We start from the raw sequence: 21,044 nt of genomic DNA, 5'->3' as shown, positions 1-21,044 counted from the left end.
CAGTTGAAAGCTTCTACGAAGATGTAGAATCGGCAATGCGAAAAGTAAAGACGCAGTATACTGTACTAATGGGCGATTTCAATGCCAAGGTAGGGAAAAAACAGGCAGGAGACAAGGCAGTAGGTGACTATGGCATTGGTTCTAGGAATAACAGGGGGGAGTTACTAGTTGAGTTTGCAGAGCGCAATAACTTACGAATCATGAATACCTTCTTCAGCAAACGGAAGAACCGGAAATGGACATGGAAAAGTCCTAACGGAGAGACTAAAAATGAAATCGACTTCATAATGTGTTCAACACCCGCCATTATGCAAGATGTAGAGGTAATCAGGAAAGTGCGATGCAGTGACCACAGGATGGTGAGGTCCCGAATTAGCCTAAATCTGAAGAAGGAACGCAACAGATTAGTAAGAAAGAAACCCATCAACGAATTAGCGGTGAGGGGGAGGGCAGAAGAGTTCAGGATCTCGCTACAGAATAGGTTTTCAGCTCTAACTGAGGATGGCGACATTACCCTAGAGGCAAGGAACAATAATTTCAGAGATATCATTACTGGGTGCGCGGTAGAAGTAGGCGGTAGGATAGTTAGAGAGGATACCGGTAAGCTGTCTAAGGAGACGAAAGATTTGATTAAGAAACGCCAGAGTATGAAAGCTTCCAATCCAACAGACCAGATCGAATTGGCCGAGATATCAAAGCTAATCAATAAGCGCAAGGTGGCCGATATTAGGAAGTATAACATGGAGAACGGGGGAAGCCTTAAAGCGGTAAAGCAGAAATTGGGCATAGGCAAAAACCAGATGTATGCGATAAGGGACAAGGCGGGCAACGTCATCACTAATATGGAAAAGATAGTCAAAGTAGCCGAGGAGTTCTATACAGATCTCTACAGTAGCCAAAGTAGTCAGGACCGTAATGAGATTGGCGGTAGGGAAAAACAGTCAGACGTTCCACCAGTGACGAAGGACGAGGTCAAGAAAGAACTAGAAACTATGAAAAGGGGGAAATCAGCTGGAGAGGATCAGATAACTACAGATTTGCTGAAGGACGGGGGGGATATCGTGCTAGAAAACCTGGCCACCCTGTATACGCAGTGCCTGGTGTCATCGACGGTACCGGAACCATGGAAGAATGCAAACATTATCCTCATTCACAAGAAAGGAGACTCTAAGGACCTTAAAAATTACAGACCAATCAGCTTACTGTCTGTTACGTATAAGGTATTTACTATGGTAATCGCTAATAGAATCAGGACAACCTTAGACTGCAATCAAGGAAAGGATCAAGCAGGGTTTCGGAAACGGTACTCTACTATCGATCATATCCATACCATCAATCAGGTGATAGAAAAATGCTCGGAATATAACCAGCCCTTATACATAGCATTCATTGATTACGAAAAAGCATTTGACTCAGTTGAAACCTCGGCGGTGATGCAGGCATTGCGAAATCAGGGGGTAGACGAGCCATACGTGAAAGTGCTGGAAGATATATATAGCGGCTGCACAGCAACAATAGTTCTGCATAAAGAAAGTAACAAAATTCCCATAAAGAGAGGTGTTAGGCAAGGAGACACAATCTCCCCAGTACTATTCACAGCTTGTTTAGAGGAAGTATTCAGAGACTAGGAATGGGAGCAGTTAGGGATAAGGGTAGATGGAGAATACCTCAGTAATCTGCAATTTGCTGATGACATTGCCTTGCTAAGCAACTCGGGGGATGAACTGCAAATAATGATTGCTGACCTAGACTGGAAAAGTAGAAAGGTAGGCTTGAAAATCAATATGCAGAAGACTAAGGTAATGTTCAACAGCCTCGGGAAGGAACAGCAGTTTACATTAGGTAGCGAAATACTGGAAGTAGTAGACGAATATGTCTACTTAGGACAGGTAGTAACCGCAGACCCGGACCACGAAAAGGAAATAACAAGAAGAATACGATTGGGATGGAGCGCATTTGGCAAGCACTCGCAGATTATGACTAGCAGCTTACCGGTATCGCTCAAGAGGAAAGTATACAACAGTTGCATCTTGCCTGTACTCACCTATGGGGCTGAAACGTGGAGGCTAACCAAGAGAGTTCTACTTAAGTTGAGGACAACCCAGAGGGCTATGGAACGAAAAATGGTAGGGGTAACATTAAGAGATAGAAAGCGTGCAGAGTGGGTCAGAGAAATAACTCGTTACCGACATTCTAGTAGAAATTAAGAAGAAATGGACATGGGCAGGACATGTAGTGCGAAGAGAGGATAACCGATGGTCGCTGAGGGTAACAAACTGGATTCCAAGGGAAGGAAAGCGTAGCAGGGGGCGGCAGAAAGTTAGGTGGGCGGATGAGATTAAGAAGTTCGCAGGGGTCAAGTGGATGCAGCTAGCACAGAAGCGGGTTAAGTGGAGAAATATGGGAGAGGCCTTCGCCCTGCAGTGGGTATAATCAGGCTGATGATGATGATGATGTAGCCAAGAATCTCTCGTGATCTTTTTTTTTTACAGCCATTGATTTGCTAGCGTCATTTGACCTTGAATGCAACTGTACGGTTTTAAAAGGAGAACAAACGCCACCCCAGAGACCAAGTAGAATCCAACAAGTGCACAGTATGCTGCAGACCTATTGAGGGAGCCTTCGACACACATATAGAGTAAATCCAGCAAGGCCGAACATGGAAACACCAAACAATGTCATTTGCATTAACATGTCCTTTATGTTCACGGGCCAGATTACCTTCGGTGCATAGATGATGGGCTTTTTATTTTAGATGATAAGGAGAGACACTACAGTAGACTCCCGTTAAGGCGAACTCGCTTAAGATGAACCCTCGGTTAAGATGAACAGTGGAGGCCGTTTGTTTGGTTCCCCATAGAGTCAATGCAAAAACAATCCGCTTAAGATGAACACTTTGCAATCGCTAATCGGTTAAGATGAATTTTCACGGCCAGCCGCACCCCACCTGCGCAGCTTACTCGACCGTCAGAGCAGTGCTTCAGCGGAAAGAAAAAAAAAAAAAAGCTTTTCAGTGTCATGACCATCCGTGCCGCCGACGCACGCAGACCCAAGCACGTCGGCGTCGGAAATGCGATTCTATGAAGGCGGAAGAGTGCCGCTGCTCGTCCTCTCCCACCGTTCCCCCGCTCATTCCTTTTGTCCCCGCAGTAGGAGTAGGTTCGCGTTTCGCGTCGCGCCGGCTGTCTTGGTACGACCTCGGGCAAGGACAAAACAGAGCGCAGAGAGGAAGACAGAGAGAGAAAAAAAAAGAGCATGCGCGGCCCGGCCAGCAGAACTAGCGAAACAAGGGAAAAAAAACGGTGAGAAGAAAAAGCAGCCAATGACATTTCCCAATGGTGACCACGTGATAGTGTCGTCATGCCAGTGCTACCGAGCTCCGCGCCTTTGCTGACCGCCAACGACGAGTACTACGCAGTGCACAGATCCATTGTTCGTGGGGGGTGTGCGCGTCGTGTCCCGCAATTTTCTACCAGGCTGTACGCTGTCACCTCGTGGTGTGCGCTGTTTGTTTTCGTGCGCGCCGTGTTCGCCGTGTTGCTACTATGGCTAGTCGGCCAACAACTCGAAAAAAGCCGCTTGAGCTTCGTGAGAAGGCCAAAGTTTAGACCGAAGTTCGTGCCGGCCCGCTTTCAAAGACTAAAATAGCGCGCAAGTTCGGCATCGCGAAAAGTACCGTGAGCGGTATCGTGAAGGACGAAGTGCGGATTACCAGTACTTTGGAAGATGGTGAGTTTGCGCCAAAGCGGAAGAGGATGCGCACAGCTATGCACAAAGACCTTGAAGACGTTCTGCTTGCCTTGGTGAAGAGAGCGTGCAGTGCGAATTTGCCAGTGAATGCCTGCCTAGACACTTTAGTGCAGTTTTTTTAACAGTGTGAGGGCACTGAAGGGTATCTTCAAAAGTTAAGCGAGATGTCTGCTTTTGTAGCAGGCCGTCGATTTTCACGACAGACACAAAAAAAAATAACAGACTGGGTAACAGTCAACAATGCCTGATGCCTTACTACTGCAAAGTGTAGTAGACAATCATTAGTCCAATAAATGCTTGTATTGCAGTTTATTTTCCAGAAAGGCCATTTTATTCATTTGTTCTCATATACGAGGTATTTGGACACACTCTGCATGCTCAAACATCATTTTTGGAAGCACTTCTGATTAGACGAACTTCTGATAAGACGAACAATTTTCATGGTCCCTTGGGGTTCGTCTTAAAGGGAGTCTACTGTATCCAAAATATTTTGTCCTGATTTCTAGGTGCTGAAACAGACACAGGCCGCTGTGGGGTAAGGCATGTGGTGATAATTTTGATAATAGTAACTATTTCAATGGGCTTCCCTCCATGCCGCATGAGCACACTGTAAAGACCCTGCAATTTTGTAATGTCACCTGGCACTCACCCCACAGTCTTTTTTACGCCCTCACACTACCGATAGTTCACTTGCCTCCCCATTGGCCGACCACAGCCAATGTTTTGTTTGATGCTTCCAAGCCGACACATGGAGCGCACAATGGAAGCCATCTTTGGTGTGGAAGGGAAGCCGATTTGTACCCAAATTAATCTTTTCTTTACATATCAGCATGAAGTACGTACTACAAGAAGCAAGGCTAAAGCTACGTTAGACTCTGCTAATAGGCTGGCTCCATGTATAGGTCCACCTCACAATTTAAGATTGTCAGTTTTGGAAAAACAATGCCGACTTACAAACAGCGATACATGGCTCATTCAAAATAAAAATTGCATAAGTAAGTAAGTGAAACCAAGCAAGAATGGTCCTGAAAGTTTTTTTCCTCACAAAAGATGGCATTGTAAATGATTTCCGTTTATGCAGATACCGACAATCGATGAACACTTCGTTTAACCCCTTCTCAGACGAGGACTTGGCACCAGTGAGCTTAAGCAACACAGCCAGTTTAAGGATGGTCAAAGGAGGACAAACACAGTGCAGTGGCATGCCTTATCTTTTCCGAAACTTCGTCCCTTGCACTCTCAGTATTGGTAATTACTAGTTGAACTTTACACATTACTTGGAGCCCACGTACTCACCGGGTGGACTGGCTGGCGGTGTGGGCAACCTGGCTGGCCGCGGAGGTGGAGGCACGGCAACTGGCCGCAACGAGCTGTCAGCAGTCCGAGGCATGCGCAAGGGAGCTCTCAACGGAGGCTCTGCCGTGCCATTGCTGGTCGGCAGGCTGTTGGCAGCAGCAGCAGCAGCAGCAGTGGAGGGCGCACCATTAGTCGGCCGCTGCAATCTGGGAGGGACTTCGTGCCTAGAACCAGGCTTTGTATTGGGCTGCCTCTGCAAACATGCAAATGTACACGGTTCAGTTTGCAAACCAACAGGTTCACAGAGGCACAAGCTCCTGGGTTCAAGCCCTGAAATGTGACATGTTTTTCAGGACCATAACCTCTTACTATTTCTGTTTGCACATTTCGTGTCCACCCGTCTGTACGATACACGATGTGATCAAATTGCAGCAGCATTTTAAACTCAGTGCTGCTATTGTAGCCACGTGACCATCTGCCGTATAACACGACTAGGGCAGTCATATGACGTCATCATGTAAAAAGGGTCGCTGCCATGAGTAGGTATATTGCAATGTCATCATGTATATCATGACTAAGGTAGCCATGCTGTGACGTCATCACATAAAAGGTTGTCGCCATGGTTAGCTGCATTGTGACGTCATCACGTTACCAGATTATGTATATCACATCACATGGCTAGGTGGCCACATTGTGACGTCAGACGCGCACGAGGCCACCAGACCGGAATTTACCCCCATGCTGTCGTTCCGTTATATATATATGGCAGCCGGACAGATTTGGCCATTTAGAGCTACCATTTCTGTCAAAACTGTGGTCCACTCATTTGGCACAGAGGGCTCGGAGTGATGGCAGATGATTTAGTAAGATATGGAGCACAGAATTATTAGTCGAGTTGAGGGATTCGTGCCGACGGCCTTTCGTTTGATCCTCGAAACTGTAATGAGTGGTAGTAGAGGGACGCCGCTTCGTCATGTTGAAGAAAGTGAAGCAACATGTGCAACGAGCATCTTGTCACATGAATGGTGATGGACACGGAGGCGGGACCTTCTGATGCTGGTCCGAGTAGAATGACGATATACCGCAGCAGCTGAGCCACCTCTGATGATCCTAAGCAATGCATGCTTCATGAGAACACTTCGCTAATTGATCAAGAAGCCAAGCGTGCCTGCCGAGAAGCCGAAGATGAGGAGCAGCGTGCTGCTCAACTTGAAACAGACTGCAAAAGCAGCCATGGATGGGGAATGGTGCGTTGAATAAAGTGTGATTGGGTGATGAAACGAATGCTGTGTCAGTGTCAAAACAGTTTGGGTAGCCTTCAAAACGTCAGTGGTGAAATGAGGGCCATAACAAGTTGTGAAGTTTATGGGGTTTAACGTCCCAAAGTAAATCAGGCCAAGAGAGATGCCGAATTTAGTGACATCATTTAATAAGGTGTGTGTAATGTGCGAGCTCATTGAAAAGACAGAGTTAACGCTCTTCATTCGAACACTGAATCGGTGGCGAGCTCTCATTTTTCGTTACAGTAACCCTTTAATAACAAACACACATATGTTACCCCCAAGTGACCAAGAGTTTCCCAAACAAAACCCACAGCTTACTGCACAAGCTTGTTGGCAGCAAAGGTAGATGTTTACTTTTCTCTGCTTGATAAGTGTCATGCCATATTCCTTCTACAGCACTGCAGCTGCAAACGCTGGTAACCATTTTCTTTTTAATATCTGATGCAGAAAGATACTATATATATACAACTAAGTACTTGTTTCTTAAATTTAAAAATCTGAGTTGAGAAAGGGTCAACTTACAAAAAATTAGTTGTGGTTTAGCTCTGGTTAGCAAGGGCTTCACCGATCTCGATTGTATTCCCAACAAGCATGATCCTCACCGAACTGAATCAATAAATCTAAAAACTGTAACTGATCATCCACTGGTTCTTCAACAGTAAACTCCAGCCCAGATGCACACTCAGTAAAAGCTTCAATAATATTCGATCTCGATTGTATTCCCAACAAGCATGATCCTCACCGAACTGAATCAATAAATCTAAAAACTGTAACTGATCATCCACTGGTTCTTCAACAGTAAACTCCAGCCCAGATGCACACTCAGTAAAAGCTTCAATAATATTCCTCATTCATTGATTGAGTCCCTCACGATCTCAAGATGAAGAAGATTTGCCCGGCTATGCAAAGGGAAAAAGCTGCAGTGAAAAAAAAAAAGGTAACACTGCATCACTGTAGCTGCTGCATGCACCTTTAAATGTGCCTTAATTTTATTGCCTGTTCTTATAGACGCTGGACCTCTTGCTATTGGCTTTGATCAGTAAACAACTGCCTTTAATTGCTTCAATTCTTGTTGCTCCGAGTGTGATCACTTGATTTTATTGTTCAAATCATTTTTATCACGTGTGAATGATTTTGCTAACACATACATGCTTTCATTTTTTTTAGTTAACCCTAGTTGAATTGCGAAAGCAACAGCGAAAGCTTCTTTTGCCTGCTATATTATTCCCCTATCATGCCCTATCAGTGTAAGGTGCTACATTATTGGGGTCACTTAAGCTCATCCTTTAAGGGTATGACACAAGAACGTAAGCTACCAGCCCACATATAAAGTCACGCTTCAACCAAGCCATATGAGCGTGCTTGCGTGTTGTAGGGGTAACGAGAATGCAAACGGTTTTGACAGGCTGATTCTGATATCACCCTCCCTTATGAAGGGAGCGACCAGAGTTGGCAGCTCCTGCCAATGGCATAAGGTTAACGTGAATTCAAATGTCATGGCAGGCTGATTTTTTTATTGCGAAAGCAATACTACAACAGCCAAAGCGAGAGCTCGGATGGCTGCTGCTACACCGTGATGAGGCGTAGCTACGGTCTCCTCATAAAAAATTCAGCCTGCCATGACATTTGAATTCACGTTACCCCTATGCCACGGGCAGGAGCTGCCAACTCAAGTCGCTCCTTTCATATGAGAGGGTGATATCAGAATCAGCCGACATGCAAGCACGTCCATACGGCTTGGTTGAAGCGTGACTTTATATGCGAGCTGGTAGCTTACACTCTCGCGTCAAACCCTTAACTCTTTCCCTACCGTGGACAAAATGGCCGTTTAATGTAGGTTTCAGTAGATTTTTTTTCTTGCAAAAACTATCACGTCAAAAATTTTATACAATACACAAAAAGAAAGCTAAATAGATTCGCTTTTTAGGCACACAACTTTAAATATGAAGCTGTGGGTTGTAAGACACAATATAATTTCCCAAAAACCATATTTTAGAAAAAAATTGAACAAAACTTCACGAAATGCAATTGTAAATAAAACAAAAATTTAATAATTTGTCGAGATATACAAAATGCAGAGCATTATATTTGCCACTCCCTGTGAAAAAAATAAAGTTCAGTATTTAATAAATGTTCTTGATGCATAATGAGCAATCAACGAGGGCCGCTGAGAACCATGCTGAAACAGATGCCCGGTTCCTGGACAAATGCATCAGCAGCTCTGCTAAATGATGGCAGTAGAAAGAATTCAATTATTCATACTTACCAGCTGTGACAGACCTCTGCCCTGGCCACGATAGGCCCTCCTAGGTGGCAGAGAAGCCGGACTTACGGGTGCCCCCACGGTGGGTGCTACAGCCTTTTGGCTGTCCAGCTTGCTTTGGAAGCCAAGAAACCTCACGCTGGGACCAGTTCTGGGGGCAGGATGCCGGCTTGGGCGCTGCAGAGGAATTGGACCAGCCTTAAAAAAACGACTGCGGGCCATCTTGTCACAGCTAGTTTCACTGAAAATACCACCGATTTCAACACATTTCCGCAATGCACTTAAAAAAAATATGTTTCGGCCATTAAATGCTATCCTGCCTTAACAAAGACAAATCGAAAAAGCACTCGAGTCTATACAAGAACTGCACTAATCTGAATAATGTGTAAATACATCACCAGACAGACTGAAGCGACATCAGTATGACAGCTTTAGCACACTGAATATTAGAAGACGTGAGAGCAACACAATAAGAATACTGCTCTAGCTATTGCCTGCAGACACCACAGTTACGTTCACAGCCCGCTAGGCAGTTCATGTCTCAAACATTATTAGCAGTGTCTTTCGTTTGGCTCTTTTGCAAGGGCCTGTTGTATAGCCCTTTCCATGACATCATTCAAACCACTTTTTTTTAATTCAGTAAATTGCAAGAACGACAGTCAACTGACTGCAAAGAGCGAAATCTTTAGAAGACTGTGCTTGCTGCAAGAACGATAGTCAACTGACTGCAAAGAGCGAAGTCTTTAGAAGACTGTCCTTGCCCCCAATCTGGTATAAACAGAGACATAAAATGTGGCAGTTTGACCAGATGTCCTAGATGTGGACGTCTTTCTTCCTTTTTTTACTGGTTATGTCCGGCACAATCCCATCAAAAGGTTAAACCAAGCTTTGAAGAAACAAAATTCCATAAAAATGCAGTTATATCTGCCATTCGGTTCAATGGCAGTTGGAAGCCTGCGCTGCTGTTTAGTTGAAAGGTAGCCAACAATTCTCGTGCAAAAGAACTAACATAACAGTATGATAACAGTAAGTCATCAAAATGTAATAAAAGTGTGTGTATCCCACTTAAAGCTCTCAAAAATGCCAAGGCACACGAGATTTTTAATGACTAACATTCAGAATGGAAAGCCACATGATAAAATGCTTTGTACAACTCACCATGATCGGTTTTGTTCTGGTCGCAACCCTTTGGCCAGCCACAAGCTGAGACACATGAGCTGTTGCCGGTTTGACAACGGCTTCAACAACTGTTGCCCCATACTCAGGTGACCTAGGGACCAATATATTAACATGTGCTATTAACATGTGCTGCAAAGTATGCCCAAGGCTACATCATTTAACATTTTTACAGCAAGGAATATAGAAAATATCAAAAATAATGAAATAACTCTGAAAATATCAGAACGAAAAACATATGTTACCACAATCCGCATTACTACTGACTAAATGTAATACGGCAACAGATCTGACTCCCAAAAACTAGAAAGAGCATGTGATGGGCAAAGAGTCAAGCAAAATTCGCACAGCTCATAAAGCCATCATGCAGTTTTAAGGTGGGATGAGAGTCTTGAAAACTTTATTTTTCAACATATCTTGTTGAAACTTGGCATGCAAGTGCAGAACAGAATGCCAATTTGAAACATGCATTTAGATTTAAAATATCCCACCAGGAAGAGACGCTATGACAAAATAACATCAATTTCTTACGGGTCATTATGGCAATTCCTCATTAAAAGGACCTCTTTTAGGAACACGCATACACTTCAAAAGGTCCACTGCACATGCTAAAGCTAAGAAAATTTCTATAATGTAATTTTCTTGACGATTAAAAATTACAGTTTGAAAGAAAAAATATGTGACAGTATTTAGCCAAAATTCAATCTAATATTACAATAATAAAGAAAAAAGGAAAACATTGGGATGTGCAGTGGAGCTCTTAAAATGTCCATACATTCCAAAAGAGGTCTTTTATAATAAGAAATTACCACACTGGCCTGTAAGAAACGACCTAATCAGGGTAGTTACTGGATAGCTCCTTGTTATGTCTTGATCCCCAAGAATCTTTAGTCAAACATACTGAGTGGTGGGCGAGGGACCTTTACTCGCAGGTGCGTTCTTTCCCCCCTGCACTTATTTTCGAGCCTCAAGGTTCATTAAGCTCAGTCCCACTTGGCAAGCAGCTGGCAGCGCAGCAGTAGCAACAAGCACAGGGCAAATCTTCCAAACCTATGTGGCTCATGAGTAGACTAGAGGAGCACAATGCAGAAACATTTACAACTGTGCTTGTAGTTTCCCCTTTTACTGTAAGCAACTAGCGAGATGGAGCAACTATGCATTTCTCTGAGGTCCCTGCACTGTCACAGTTTCACTTGGATCACTTGCTTGTTCTGTCGGCGTATCTCGATTAATTAACCTGCTCGCACGAGGCTGCATTCTAATCTTGGCCCCGCTGCGCTGACTCTGTGGTTAGTGAGCTACACTGCTGATTCTGAGGACGCAGGTTCAATCCTGGCCGCAGCAACTAACACACCATGAAATATGCAATGTCCTTGTGCGTTAAAGAACCCCGGGTGGCCAAAACTTCCCAAAGCTCCACCATGATCATAGCCCATGTCAATTTTCAAACCAAACCAATCATTCTAATCTTACTGATAGCAGCTCCATCAACTTTCTTTCTTTTCTGTCTTCTTTGGGGAGGGGAAGTAACACACCAAAGCATGAGGTTATATGAGTGAAGCCGTAGTGAACAATTCAGGATTAGCTTAGACCACCTGGGGTTCTTTAACATGTACCAATGTCACAGAGCAGTTTTCACATCTCACCGCCACTAAAATGTAGCTGCCATGGACGGGATTCAATCTCGCAACCCTGGGATCATTAGCCAAACACTAAAGCCCCTGATCCACAATGGCGGTAGCATCATCAACTCCTCAGCTCTAACCACAGCTTCATTCCACTTGGAAAAAAAAAGTTGCATTCTAAAGAGTGCATCCTACCACGACTCGCACAATACCGTGCCCTACAGCTCTGCTGCAATCACCACATTTCGCTACAGCACCGAACACCAATGTCATCCACTGCGTCCAGGTGACTGCTATTAATGTGTATCAGCCATAGTGACAAAAAGCTGCATGATAAAGGAAGCTTTCTCATTTTCTGTGTAACGCAAAAGCAAGGGCTATGCACATTTTTAAGATAGAGAGATTGCAGCAGGAATTATTATAGCGAACTTTCAATCATGGCATGGCAACTATCTCTTCTCAACGCATGGAGGACTTTACCTGGAATTCAAATATATTTGTGCAAAACAAAAATTCATTCCATCAACCATAAAAATGTAGGTGTTAAACATGTTCAACATCACCCTGGAGAGCTGAACTAATTCTTTCAATCAATCCCTTCAAATATTAAATAAAATTCAAATAACTCAACAAGCAAATTTCCCAGGATACAAGAATCAATTTTGATTATGTAAAAATCTCTACACTTATGTTTCTTATAACTCATTTCATATATGCATATGCATTATCATGTATGCAATTATAACTTTGTTCCTTTGTTGACTGTTCCCCCCCCCCCCCCCCCCACACCCTCTCAATTTACATAACACCAGAAATATGGAAAAAGAACAAAATGCCAACTAGAATCTCATTAATTCAGATTGACTTAACTCAAACGTTTAGTCAATTTGAACTGACACTTAAGTCTTCACAACAGGAATATCAAATAAGTTCTGCCAGATCTAAAGCAATACAGTTTATGATATTTCTTTCAGGGATCCAGAAACTTGCAATAAACGTTTTACTGCATCCTCTCATAAAGTAAAATGGAATGGAGTCGCACCATATAATTCTTATTTCCAGCCATGTGATTCATAAAATTTCTACATCTCATTGCCGCTAGCACACAACATGACATGCAAAAGCCAAATTAAGAAAGTAAACCTTAAAAAACTCAATGCATGCTGCTTGCAAAAAACAAAAACAAAATGCATGACTCACTTTCGAATGGCAGCCGTGTTAGGAATGCTCTTTATGTAGTCGATTAGAGTGCTGAAGCCAAACTTTTGGTAGGGTATAGGACTGCCAATCAACACTGTGTACTCTTCTGCAAAAGTGGTTGACCTCTGTCAGTATCATTCGCATGTCACAACATAATTAAACTCAAAGCCACTTTCCTATTTCTCTCCATGTGAAACAATGCAGACCCAGCAAGCTACCATATAAAAAAACCCTTCCTACAGTATTCAAACTTTAAGCAAAAGTAATAAAATGGTTCTGTCACAGTGACATAGTGCTGTCGCAAGGATCTGCATCAGTATATTTCGTCAAAATAGACCAACATAGGCTGTTGGATGGCATTCAATTACTAGAATGAAGTATTGCATATACAATATATGTGTACATGCATTTATAAAGCACTGATACGTGTATACCGCTTGCATGTGCTGATATCCCAAAAACTTGTGTGACACAAGCTTATTGAAACCTCGCAAAATAACAAGCAGCAATAGCTGGCCGTAGAAGCTGAGTGAAGTTTCGCGCAAAATAGCATGCAGACTATCAAAAGCATGCCCGATTATCATTTCTAGGCGAAAAGGAGGCAAAGTTTATTAACGCGATTCAGAGTAGCGAGCTCACAACAGGACAGGTGCAGAGTGCTTCGATTTTTACCTTGGAGTTTGGCGAGTGGGATTCCACCTTTCTCGCAGCTGAGAACAGAGTGGAGATATGTTTCGACCTCTTGCTTTGTCTCCATCTCGACCTAAAAAGAAGAGAGAAGACGAGGAACGCATGATTAAAACACAGCTGTCACTCGGTTTGAACGCCATTCATTCCAAAGCCGCCGCTATAACCGCATCTCGTATCAATCGCGTGCATTTACTTTATGACATCACTCACACCAACCAACACATAAAGAGGAATTTGCGGTCGGACCATCGACGGCACAGCGGAACGCTAAGTACCGTCTGCTCTAACCACTACGAACGCCGTCGCGGCCCACTTAAGATCCAAAAAAGCATTTGTTGGTTGTGCTCGCAACCAATGGGAATGCCAGCTTCAAAGCGCATGCCATGAGTCTACGCGAAATGAATGACCCTTATACAGTATAGTAGAAACTCAGTTTGATCGCATTGCTAAGGAACCAGCGTTCGGGCGGAGCACTAAAGTTGAGAAACGTCGAAGGAACGCGGAAGCATACGACAATAGTTCCTCGCGTGATGCGAGGTCAACGCCACTTTGACAGCGCGGCGCTATGACGGAATAGATCTTCAAGTCCACCTCTACTTACCGATATGAGTTAATCCCGCGCTGTGACAGGGTATGAAAAGTGGCGCATGCTGCACTGTTAGGGCCGCCTGTAGGCTTATATCAAACGTGAAAACAATCGGACGTTCGGCAACCTCCAACAGTGTGCTCGTGCACTTTCGCTAGTCGTCTTCTTTCGTCTATCGTTGCGCAAAAGTTCGTATCTGTAAAAAAGTTGATAAACAATGGCTGCCAACACGCCGGCGTGCTTTAGAACAACGCGACGTGTAACCTTGAACAGCAGCAAGTAACAGAAACCGAAAGTACCCACAGGCACAGGCAAGCTACACAGCGCAAGGCACAGTGTTGCCAATCCCTTTTTCGAAAGGACCCCAAGAGTCACAAAAATAGCTCGTGGCGCTACTAGTCAGGCAAAAGTAGGGAGCCTCGAACTCAAGCCTCGGCACATGGAGCTTAGGTAGGAAAAAACAGGTATTGATAAGCGGGAAGTTTAAATAATGAAAAACACCGATAGAAGCGCATGGACACTTCGCTTGTGAAACGTTTTATTTCCTGCATCGAAGAGGACACGAGCCGGCCAAGATGGTGAACACCGGCCTCAGTTGGTCAGCAGCTCCAGTCCGGGCCACCGAAAGTGCCAGACGCCTCGCGAGCACGGCGGGCCAGGGCCTTTTGGGCCCCGACCGACGAGCGAGCATCCAGGATGAAGACCTTTAAAGCCTCTTTCAGCGGGGGTGGGATGGAAAGGAAAGTGGGGAATAGACTGACATGCCCACAGTCCAGGCGCGTAGCCGGGGGGGGGGGGGGGGGGGCTTATGGAGCATCACCCCCCCCCCCCCCCCCCCCCGAAATGTTTTCGTGCTATCATGCACCGCCGACCAAAACAACCACCGGCGCTCGAAAGCATTCTGGGTTTTGTCTACAATATATTTTTCCGGTTCGTTCGAAAATACATTCCGGCACGACCATTACGAACTTGGGGGCTACATTTCGTCGCGTGCGGGCTCGGGCTCGTCGCGTCAACTCGCGCCGGCCGCGGAGGTGGGGGTGGACGACAAAACAAGACAGGTTTCCATTCCCGCTCAGTGTTTCAAAGGCGGTATTTTCCTCGCCTTCGACTCCCCGCTTCCTGAAAATCCCTGTGTCTCTCTTTTGGGGCTTTCTTTTTTCTCGTGCCTTCTGCGAATCCTCACCGTGCTGTAGCAGCTCTTAGTGGTACTCCCTCGCCTTTCTCCCCGTACACTATGCTCTCTCCGTGGTTGCTCTTTTTGTTTGTGGTTGTTTTTTTTTTTCGTTTTCACGCTTCTTCCTACGCGCTGAAGAGAAGGAGCTGAACATTGGCCCAGGAGCGTTTTGGTTTTTTTATTGCTCCTCGTTTTTTTTCCTACACCGCTCTACGCCGCCCTACGCATCTTGCGGACGCCGGTGAGCGACCGCTGACACCGGTCAGTCGGTGACAGGTGTTCCTGTGCAATAAATGGAAAAAAGGACAGCGTCATTGGCCGTTGGACGTGTACAAAAATGTAAACAAGCGTCTTGGATGATAGATTCAATAAAGCATTTCCCGTCAAAGTGTTCATTTCTTGGCCTTTACGTTTTCATATCAGCGGTATGCACTGCTTTGCTGGTTTCGAACTGATATAGTTCTAGATTTCGTTCAATATTTTCTGTACTTATTCAACAGACAGAATCGGGGAAGCATTGATGTCAGTTATTTCTGCCACAAAGTTTGTCACATACATATATGTTCTTTTATAATAAAGTTAATATTTTACATTTGTCTTGGCAGTGCGTACTGCGTGGCATTCAAGAATTCGTTTGCAGCACCTAATACACAATGGCTATTGGCTATTGGCTGGAATATATCATATTTGATCCATCGACAAATTCTATATGGAGGAGAACGCGCTGCAACGTGAGCCCCCCCCCCCCCCCCCCCCTCCCCCCCCGAACAAAATTTCTGGCTACGCCACTGGCCCACACCATGGGGGATAAAGAGTAACGAATATCTCTTCCCAGTGTGGGCATTCGGATTTCTTATTTGGGTCGTAGCGTGCAGCCTACATGGGCCGGACACCAGAAAGTGGCAGGCGGCCCCGCCGCAAGCGGCGTTGACCTATACCAGTCCCAGCCCCAAAGGGCCAGAACAGCCACCCTTCACCGTAGCTCCCCATTATGGATCACCGCTTGGTATTGTGTACCATCACAGGCTACCACGTGGCCGGCGTTTGAGCGCAAATAGTCCAGTATAGTTTGCATATAAGAGTATATATGTTGACTATCGAAGCAGTGCTGAGAGACGCCGCGTATTGGAGGGATATTTGGCGTACATATGTACTGACCAACCCCATCAGAACGCGGCCGCTGCGGTGGTTTTATATTTAAAAAAAAAATGTTGATTATAGCTGTTTCGATTTGCCGCCATTGCCCACTAACCCGGGCGCGGTATTACAGAACTGACCCCGCCGGGGTGGTGCAGTGGTAAGACGCCCGACTACTGTGCCGGAGTTCCCGGGTTCGAATCCGACCTCGGCGGCTGCGTTTCGATGGAGGCGAAACGAAGAGGCGTCATGTGCTGTGCGATGTCAGCGCACGTTAAAGATCCCCAGGTGGTCGAAATTACTCCGTATAGCCCTCCACTACGGCTCCTCTTTCTCTCTCTCCACTTTCATTCCCACCCTCCTCCCTTCCCTTACGGCGCGGTTCGGGTGTCCACAGAGCAAGTGTGACAGTTACTGCGCCTTTCCCTTCCTGTGAACCAATTTTTAACTTATTTATTTATTACAGAACTGCGTTCAGTTGGCGTTCAGTTTCGGAACGCTCTGTGATTGGTTGGAAGCACTTCAGCTCAAAGCCTCGGAACTGAACGCTTTTACGTCACGGCACGTTCTGAGATGCATTGAGCACAGAACATCCCGGAAAAGAACATGATAAAGATCCTGGGCATGTGGTTGCAAGGAAGCCGGAAATGCAGCCACACCATCAGCCTGCTGAGTAAGGCGGCAGAGCAGGTGGGCCGTATGATCAACAGAGTCTCCCAAAAGAGATATGGAATGAGAGAAGAAGACACTCTCAAGCTAGTTAACAACCTAATTGTCAGCCGAGTCACGTACTCCCTGCCGTACCACGCGACGACCAAGGCGGAAAGAGAGCAAGCCGACATCATTCTCAGGAAGGCGTACAGGACTGCTCTGCACCTACCCAAGCACACGTCGAACGAAAAGTTGCTCCAGCTAGGCATCAGCAACACCTTCAGCGAGCTCGCCGAAGCTCTGCTGGGAACGCAAATCACGAGACTCAGAAGCACCCCCACGGGACGAGCGCTCCTAAGAAGGTTGGGTCGGGACACGAGCGGACTGCAGGTAGACAGATACGCGGACGTACCGGACCACCTTAGGAAAACCATTAACGTGGGACCATTGCCGAAAAACATGGACCCCAATCTTCACGAAAACAGACGAAAAGCGAGGGCCGAGTACGTTGAGAGAACGCTAGCCCAGTTAGACAACACCGTATACACGGACGCTGCCGTATATCCGCGCGAGAGAGAACGCGTAGCCGCGACGGTAGTGGTAAACAAGGAAGGAAACATGATCACGTGTGCCACGGCAAAGGTCGCCGGCACAGCGGAGGCCGAAGAAATTGCCGTCGCGCTGGCGGCAGCAGAAGGCTACAGAACGGGCCGATCTCTCAACATACTGACGGACTCGAAGGAGACGTGCAGGAACTACACGAGGGGCAGGATCAGCAGAACAGCCCTTAAAATACTCAGCGGGGCAACCTCCGCCGAGGAGAAACCCAGGCATAACCTAATCTGGATCCCGGGCCACACGGGCATAGGGGGGAACGAAAGAGCAGACAACCTAGCTCGAGGTTACGCATTCCGAGCAGGGCAGTCAAATGCTCCGGAGCTCCGCCTACAGGCTTGCGAGGGGGGATACGCAGATATCTTGCACTTGCATAGGGGAGCTAGAATTAGATATCCACCACCACACAAAGCCCTAACAAAGGAGGAAGCGACCGGCTGGCGCAGATTACAGACCAACTCCTTTCCTAACCTACACATACTTAATAAAATGTTCCCGACACAATACAGAGCCACCTGCCCTTGGTTCGATGCCACACCTACCCAGACGGCCATAGACGTCCGACGGTCGACCGACGGACGTCCGTTTTCGGACCTTCGGACATCCGACGGAAGTCCGGTTATGTTCGATATACGTACAGCGGACGTCCGTCGGACTATCATTCGTGGATCCGGATCGCGTCCCACGGACGTCCGACGGGCAGCCGGAGGCGGACATTCGGACGTTTCCCGGAACATGCTTGCAGGGCCCGCTATTCATGTAAAAACTTGCCAATAACATTCGTGTAAAGCTCAGCAAGCATGTGCCATGGAAATTTCAGTCACATACTAGTGCTCAATGCCTTTGTCGTGAGAGTAAAGCAGACAACAGAATATGCAACAGGTTCAAGTTTTCTGTTGTCTGCTTTACTTTCACACACAAAGCACTGAACAGTAGTGTGCAATTAAAACTTCCATCAAAGAGGCACATATGCTAGCTGAGCTTTACACAAATGCACCATTCCTGAAAACATGCTAAGTGCATAGGCATACCCGTATGCGAGGTTGTAAAGAAAGCATTTTTTTTGCCTTTATTGCAAAAACTGCATGCATAAATAGTCTACACTAAAAAAATATTGATGTTAAGGAATGGCATGGTAAAATGCAGGCCAACTGGAGTATTAAGAATCTACTTGAATAATTTTTTTAATTATCCTTGGCCGTGACAGCTCTTCCCTTGGGGAGGTGGTGGAGGAAAAGGTATTTATTGAAACCTAATATTTCGGAATTAGCGAGGAGATGATCCGAGTTCTGTGTGGGCGGCCTCCGCAGGCCGGGATTCCAGGAGCAGTTACTATCCTGTGCATTTGCTCGATCAGCTGTTGCTAGTCTTTCAGGCCTAAGATGGAAAGAGCAGGCTGGGCTCCTCCTGCAATAGAAGGGAAAATGAAATTCAAGTCATCTGTGCTGAACTTTGATTACACATATCCAAGGGCAACAGCCAGTTTCTCTCAATTGCTTTTTCCAGATGGCACTGTACGCATGCATCTCCATTCAGAACTGTCACATACTATATAGAAAAGTCATATAACTGCAGCAAAACCCATGCAGAATAACAAAAGATACAAACGTAGTTTGACCAGAACCTGGCATTCAGTATTTTAATGTTTTTATGTCGTCTCTTTGAACATGCCACTCTGACCAAACATGGCGTGTTATGCTTGCTGCTATGCACCCTCAGCAATGCCCAAGACATGGAGTGCACATGCAGAGAAACTAAGCATAAAGGATGCTGTATATGAACATAAAGCACAGCCAGAGCATTGCAGTATTACACAGGCACGCATTGGCGGCAGAAACCTGCATTTTGAGCGGTTTAACAGGCAGATTTCTAAAGTCATTGTTCCTGCTCTGAAAAGAAGTGATCAATAATAACATCATTTAAAATTGTTACCTTTTTGTTCCGTAAACTGCACATTTCGCTGGTTTCCATGTACCCTCTACTGAAGACATTCCCTGGGCGTGCCAGGGGTATATCGACATCAATATCTAGGCTACAAGCATCTAGAAAGCGTCTCCTTAGAGCAGCTGCGACGAAGTAACTTATCTGATAACATGCAAGCTGCTGCAGCAGAATAAAGATAGACATTTGACATGTGGCTAAAGCCCAATGTGGAAGCATAGCTCGCCGTAGTGATTGCGCAGTGTTCATGCTTCTACAAGAGTTAAAAGTAAAGTTATTTGTTTACCCACAGCGCTATATGTGACATTACAATAGCAAGGCTTATAGTTACACAAAACACAAAAAGCTGACAACCACAAGCTCCTGATGTATTACCGGCAGCATGCAGCATGGATGTTAGTTACTGAAATATGGTTGCATAATTCTGGCAACCAGCTGTGCATGTATGTCATGGATTTCTCAACTACGCATTAACCCCGCGTAGACGCTTGGCCAGCGTCACGACGCTTTAACCCGTCGTTAGTGTGCTACACTGCTGGTGGCAAGGAATCGTTCAGAACATGCCCCGCACCTTTATAGAGGCTCGGAAAGTAGTGAACCTCCTCGCTAATAGCAGAAACAAAAGTTACAGACAGGTGCCTGTCACTAGTTCGGGCTGGGCAGGGAAATCATCTCTGTCCGAATCCGGCTCCCTAATAAAGTTATACATACTGTAATAGGGCGTTTATTGAAGCTCAGATGGAGAGCTGTGAGGACAGGACCTTGCAACGGCGAGCCCAGCGTACTTCGTCTTCGTCGCACAACGCACAGGTGCATGTCGATGGCGATGACTATCACAGTACATTTTCCCCCCGGGTAAAAAAAGGAGCCATCCTGGCGACTTATGGCGCGGAAAGCACAGCGGGGTCATAGAATGGCTTCAATCGGTTCACGTGAACTGTTTCACGACCACGGCGACGCAAGTCCGCAGAGGGCGTGACGGGCTCAACTACGTAGTTGACTGCAGATGTTTGCTGGAGGACCCTATATGGCCCGTGGTAGCGAGCAAGAAACTTCTTTGAAAGGCCAGGGGTTGTGGAGGGCACCCAGAGCCACACCAGTGTGTCCGGGAGATATGGCGAAGATTCGCCGGTATCACGGAGGTATTTTTGTTGCCACTGATTTTCTGTTGTGAGAGAGCGGGCGAGCTGACGGCATTCTTCTGCGTACGTGACGGCATCGGATAGCGGGGAAGATTCGGAAACGTCAGGGCGGTAGGGAAAAAGTGTGTCCATAGTACAGGGTGGCTCGCGCCCGTAAAGGAGAAAGAATGGAGAGAATCCAGTAGTGGCCTGTGTCGCGGTGTTATATGCGTAAGTAACAAACGGTAGAACTTGGTCCCAATTGGAATGGTCGGTGTTCACGTACATAGCCAGCATGTCACCGAGAGTGCGGTTAAAACGTTCTGTCAGTCCATTCGTCTGAGGGTGGTACGAGGTAGCGGTGCGGTGTATGATGCGGCATTCTTTCAGGAGAGCCTCAAGAGCGTCTGATAAGAAAACGCGTCCGCGGTCACTGAGCAGTTCGCGAGGGGCACCATGGCGAAGAACCAGGTTTTTCAGAATAAAGGCAGCCACGTCGCGTGCGGAAGCAGAGGGCAATGATGATGTCTCAG

General features: G+C 46.0%; 2 protein-coding genes across 9 annotated transcripts in view; both read right to left on the bottom strand.

Moving 5' to 3' along the window:
• Window positions 1-14,631, bottom strand: part of LOC146191247 (tudor domain-containing protein 7-like) — a 57,303-nt gene extending 42,672 nt beyond the window's left edge. For 3 of the 5 annotated variants that reach the window (XM_084601732.1, XM_084601733.1, XM_084601734.1), the window contains exons 1-6: window positions 13,494-13,850; window positions 13,266-13,356; window positions 12,594-12,699; window positions 9,751-9,862; window positions 8,596-8,769; window positions 5,047-5,299 (exon numbers count right to left, since the gene is read on the bottom strand). In XM_084601732.1, coding sequence (XP_084457858.1) covers window positions 5,047-5,299; window positions 8,596-8,769; window positions 9,751-9,862; window positions 12,594-12,699; window positions 13,266-13,356; window positions 13,494-13,532 — 775 coding nt within the window. In that variant the 5' untranslated portion in view covers window positions 13,533-13,850. Of the gene's footprint in view, window positions 1-5,046; window positions 5,300-8,595; window positions 8,770-9,750; window positions 9,863-12,593; window positions 12,700-13,265; window positions 13,357-13,493; window positions 13,851-13,884 lie in introns of those variants that run through there. The other 2 variants (XM_084601736.1, XM_084601735.1) reach the window with 2 other exon arrangements.
• Window positions 14,632-18,486: 3,855 nt separating this feature from the next.
• LOC146191246 (uncharacterized) overlaps window positions 18,487-21,044 on the bottom strand; it is a 35,629-nt gene continuing 33,071 nt past the window's right edge. For 2 of the 4 annotated variants that reach the window (XM_084601728.1, XM_084601729.1), the window contains exon 10: window positions 18,487-18,856. In XM_084601728.1, coding sequence (XP_084457854.1) covers window positions 18,634-18,856 — 223 coding nt within the window. In that variant the 3' untranslated portion in view covers window positions 18,487-18,633. The remainder of the gene's footprint in view (window positions 18,857-21,044) is intronic. The other 2 variants (XM_084601730.1, XM_084601731.1) reach the window with 2 other exon arrangements.

The sequence above is a fragment of the Amblyomma maculatum genome, chromosome 4 (assembly GCF_055883805.1).
Source record: "Amblyomma maculatum isolate TAMU_Amacu chromosome 4, ASM5588380v1, whole genome shotgun sequence".
Classification (NCBI taxonomy): domain Eukaryota; kingdom Metazoa; phylum Arthropoda; class Arachnida; order Ixodida; family Ixodidae; genus Amblyomma; species Amblyomma maculatum.
This window is presented reverse-complemented; position numbering and strand designations above follow the sequence as displayed.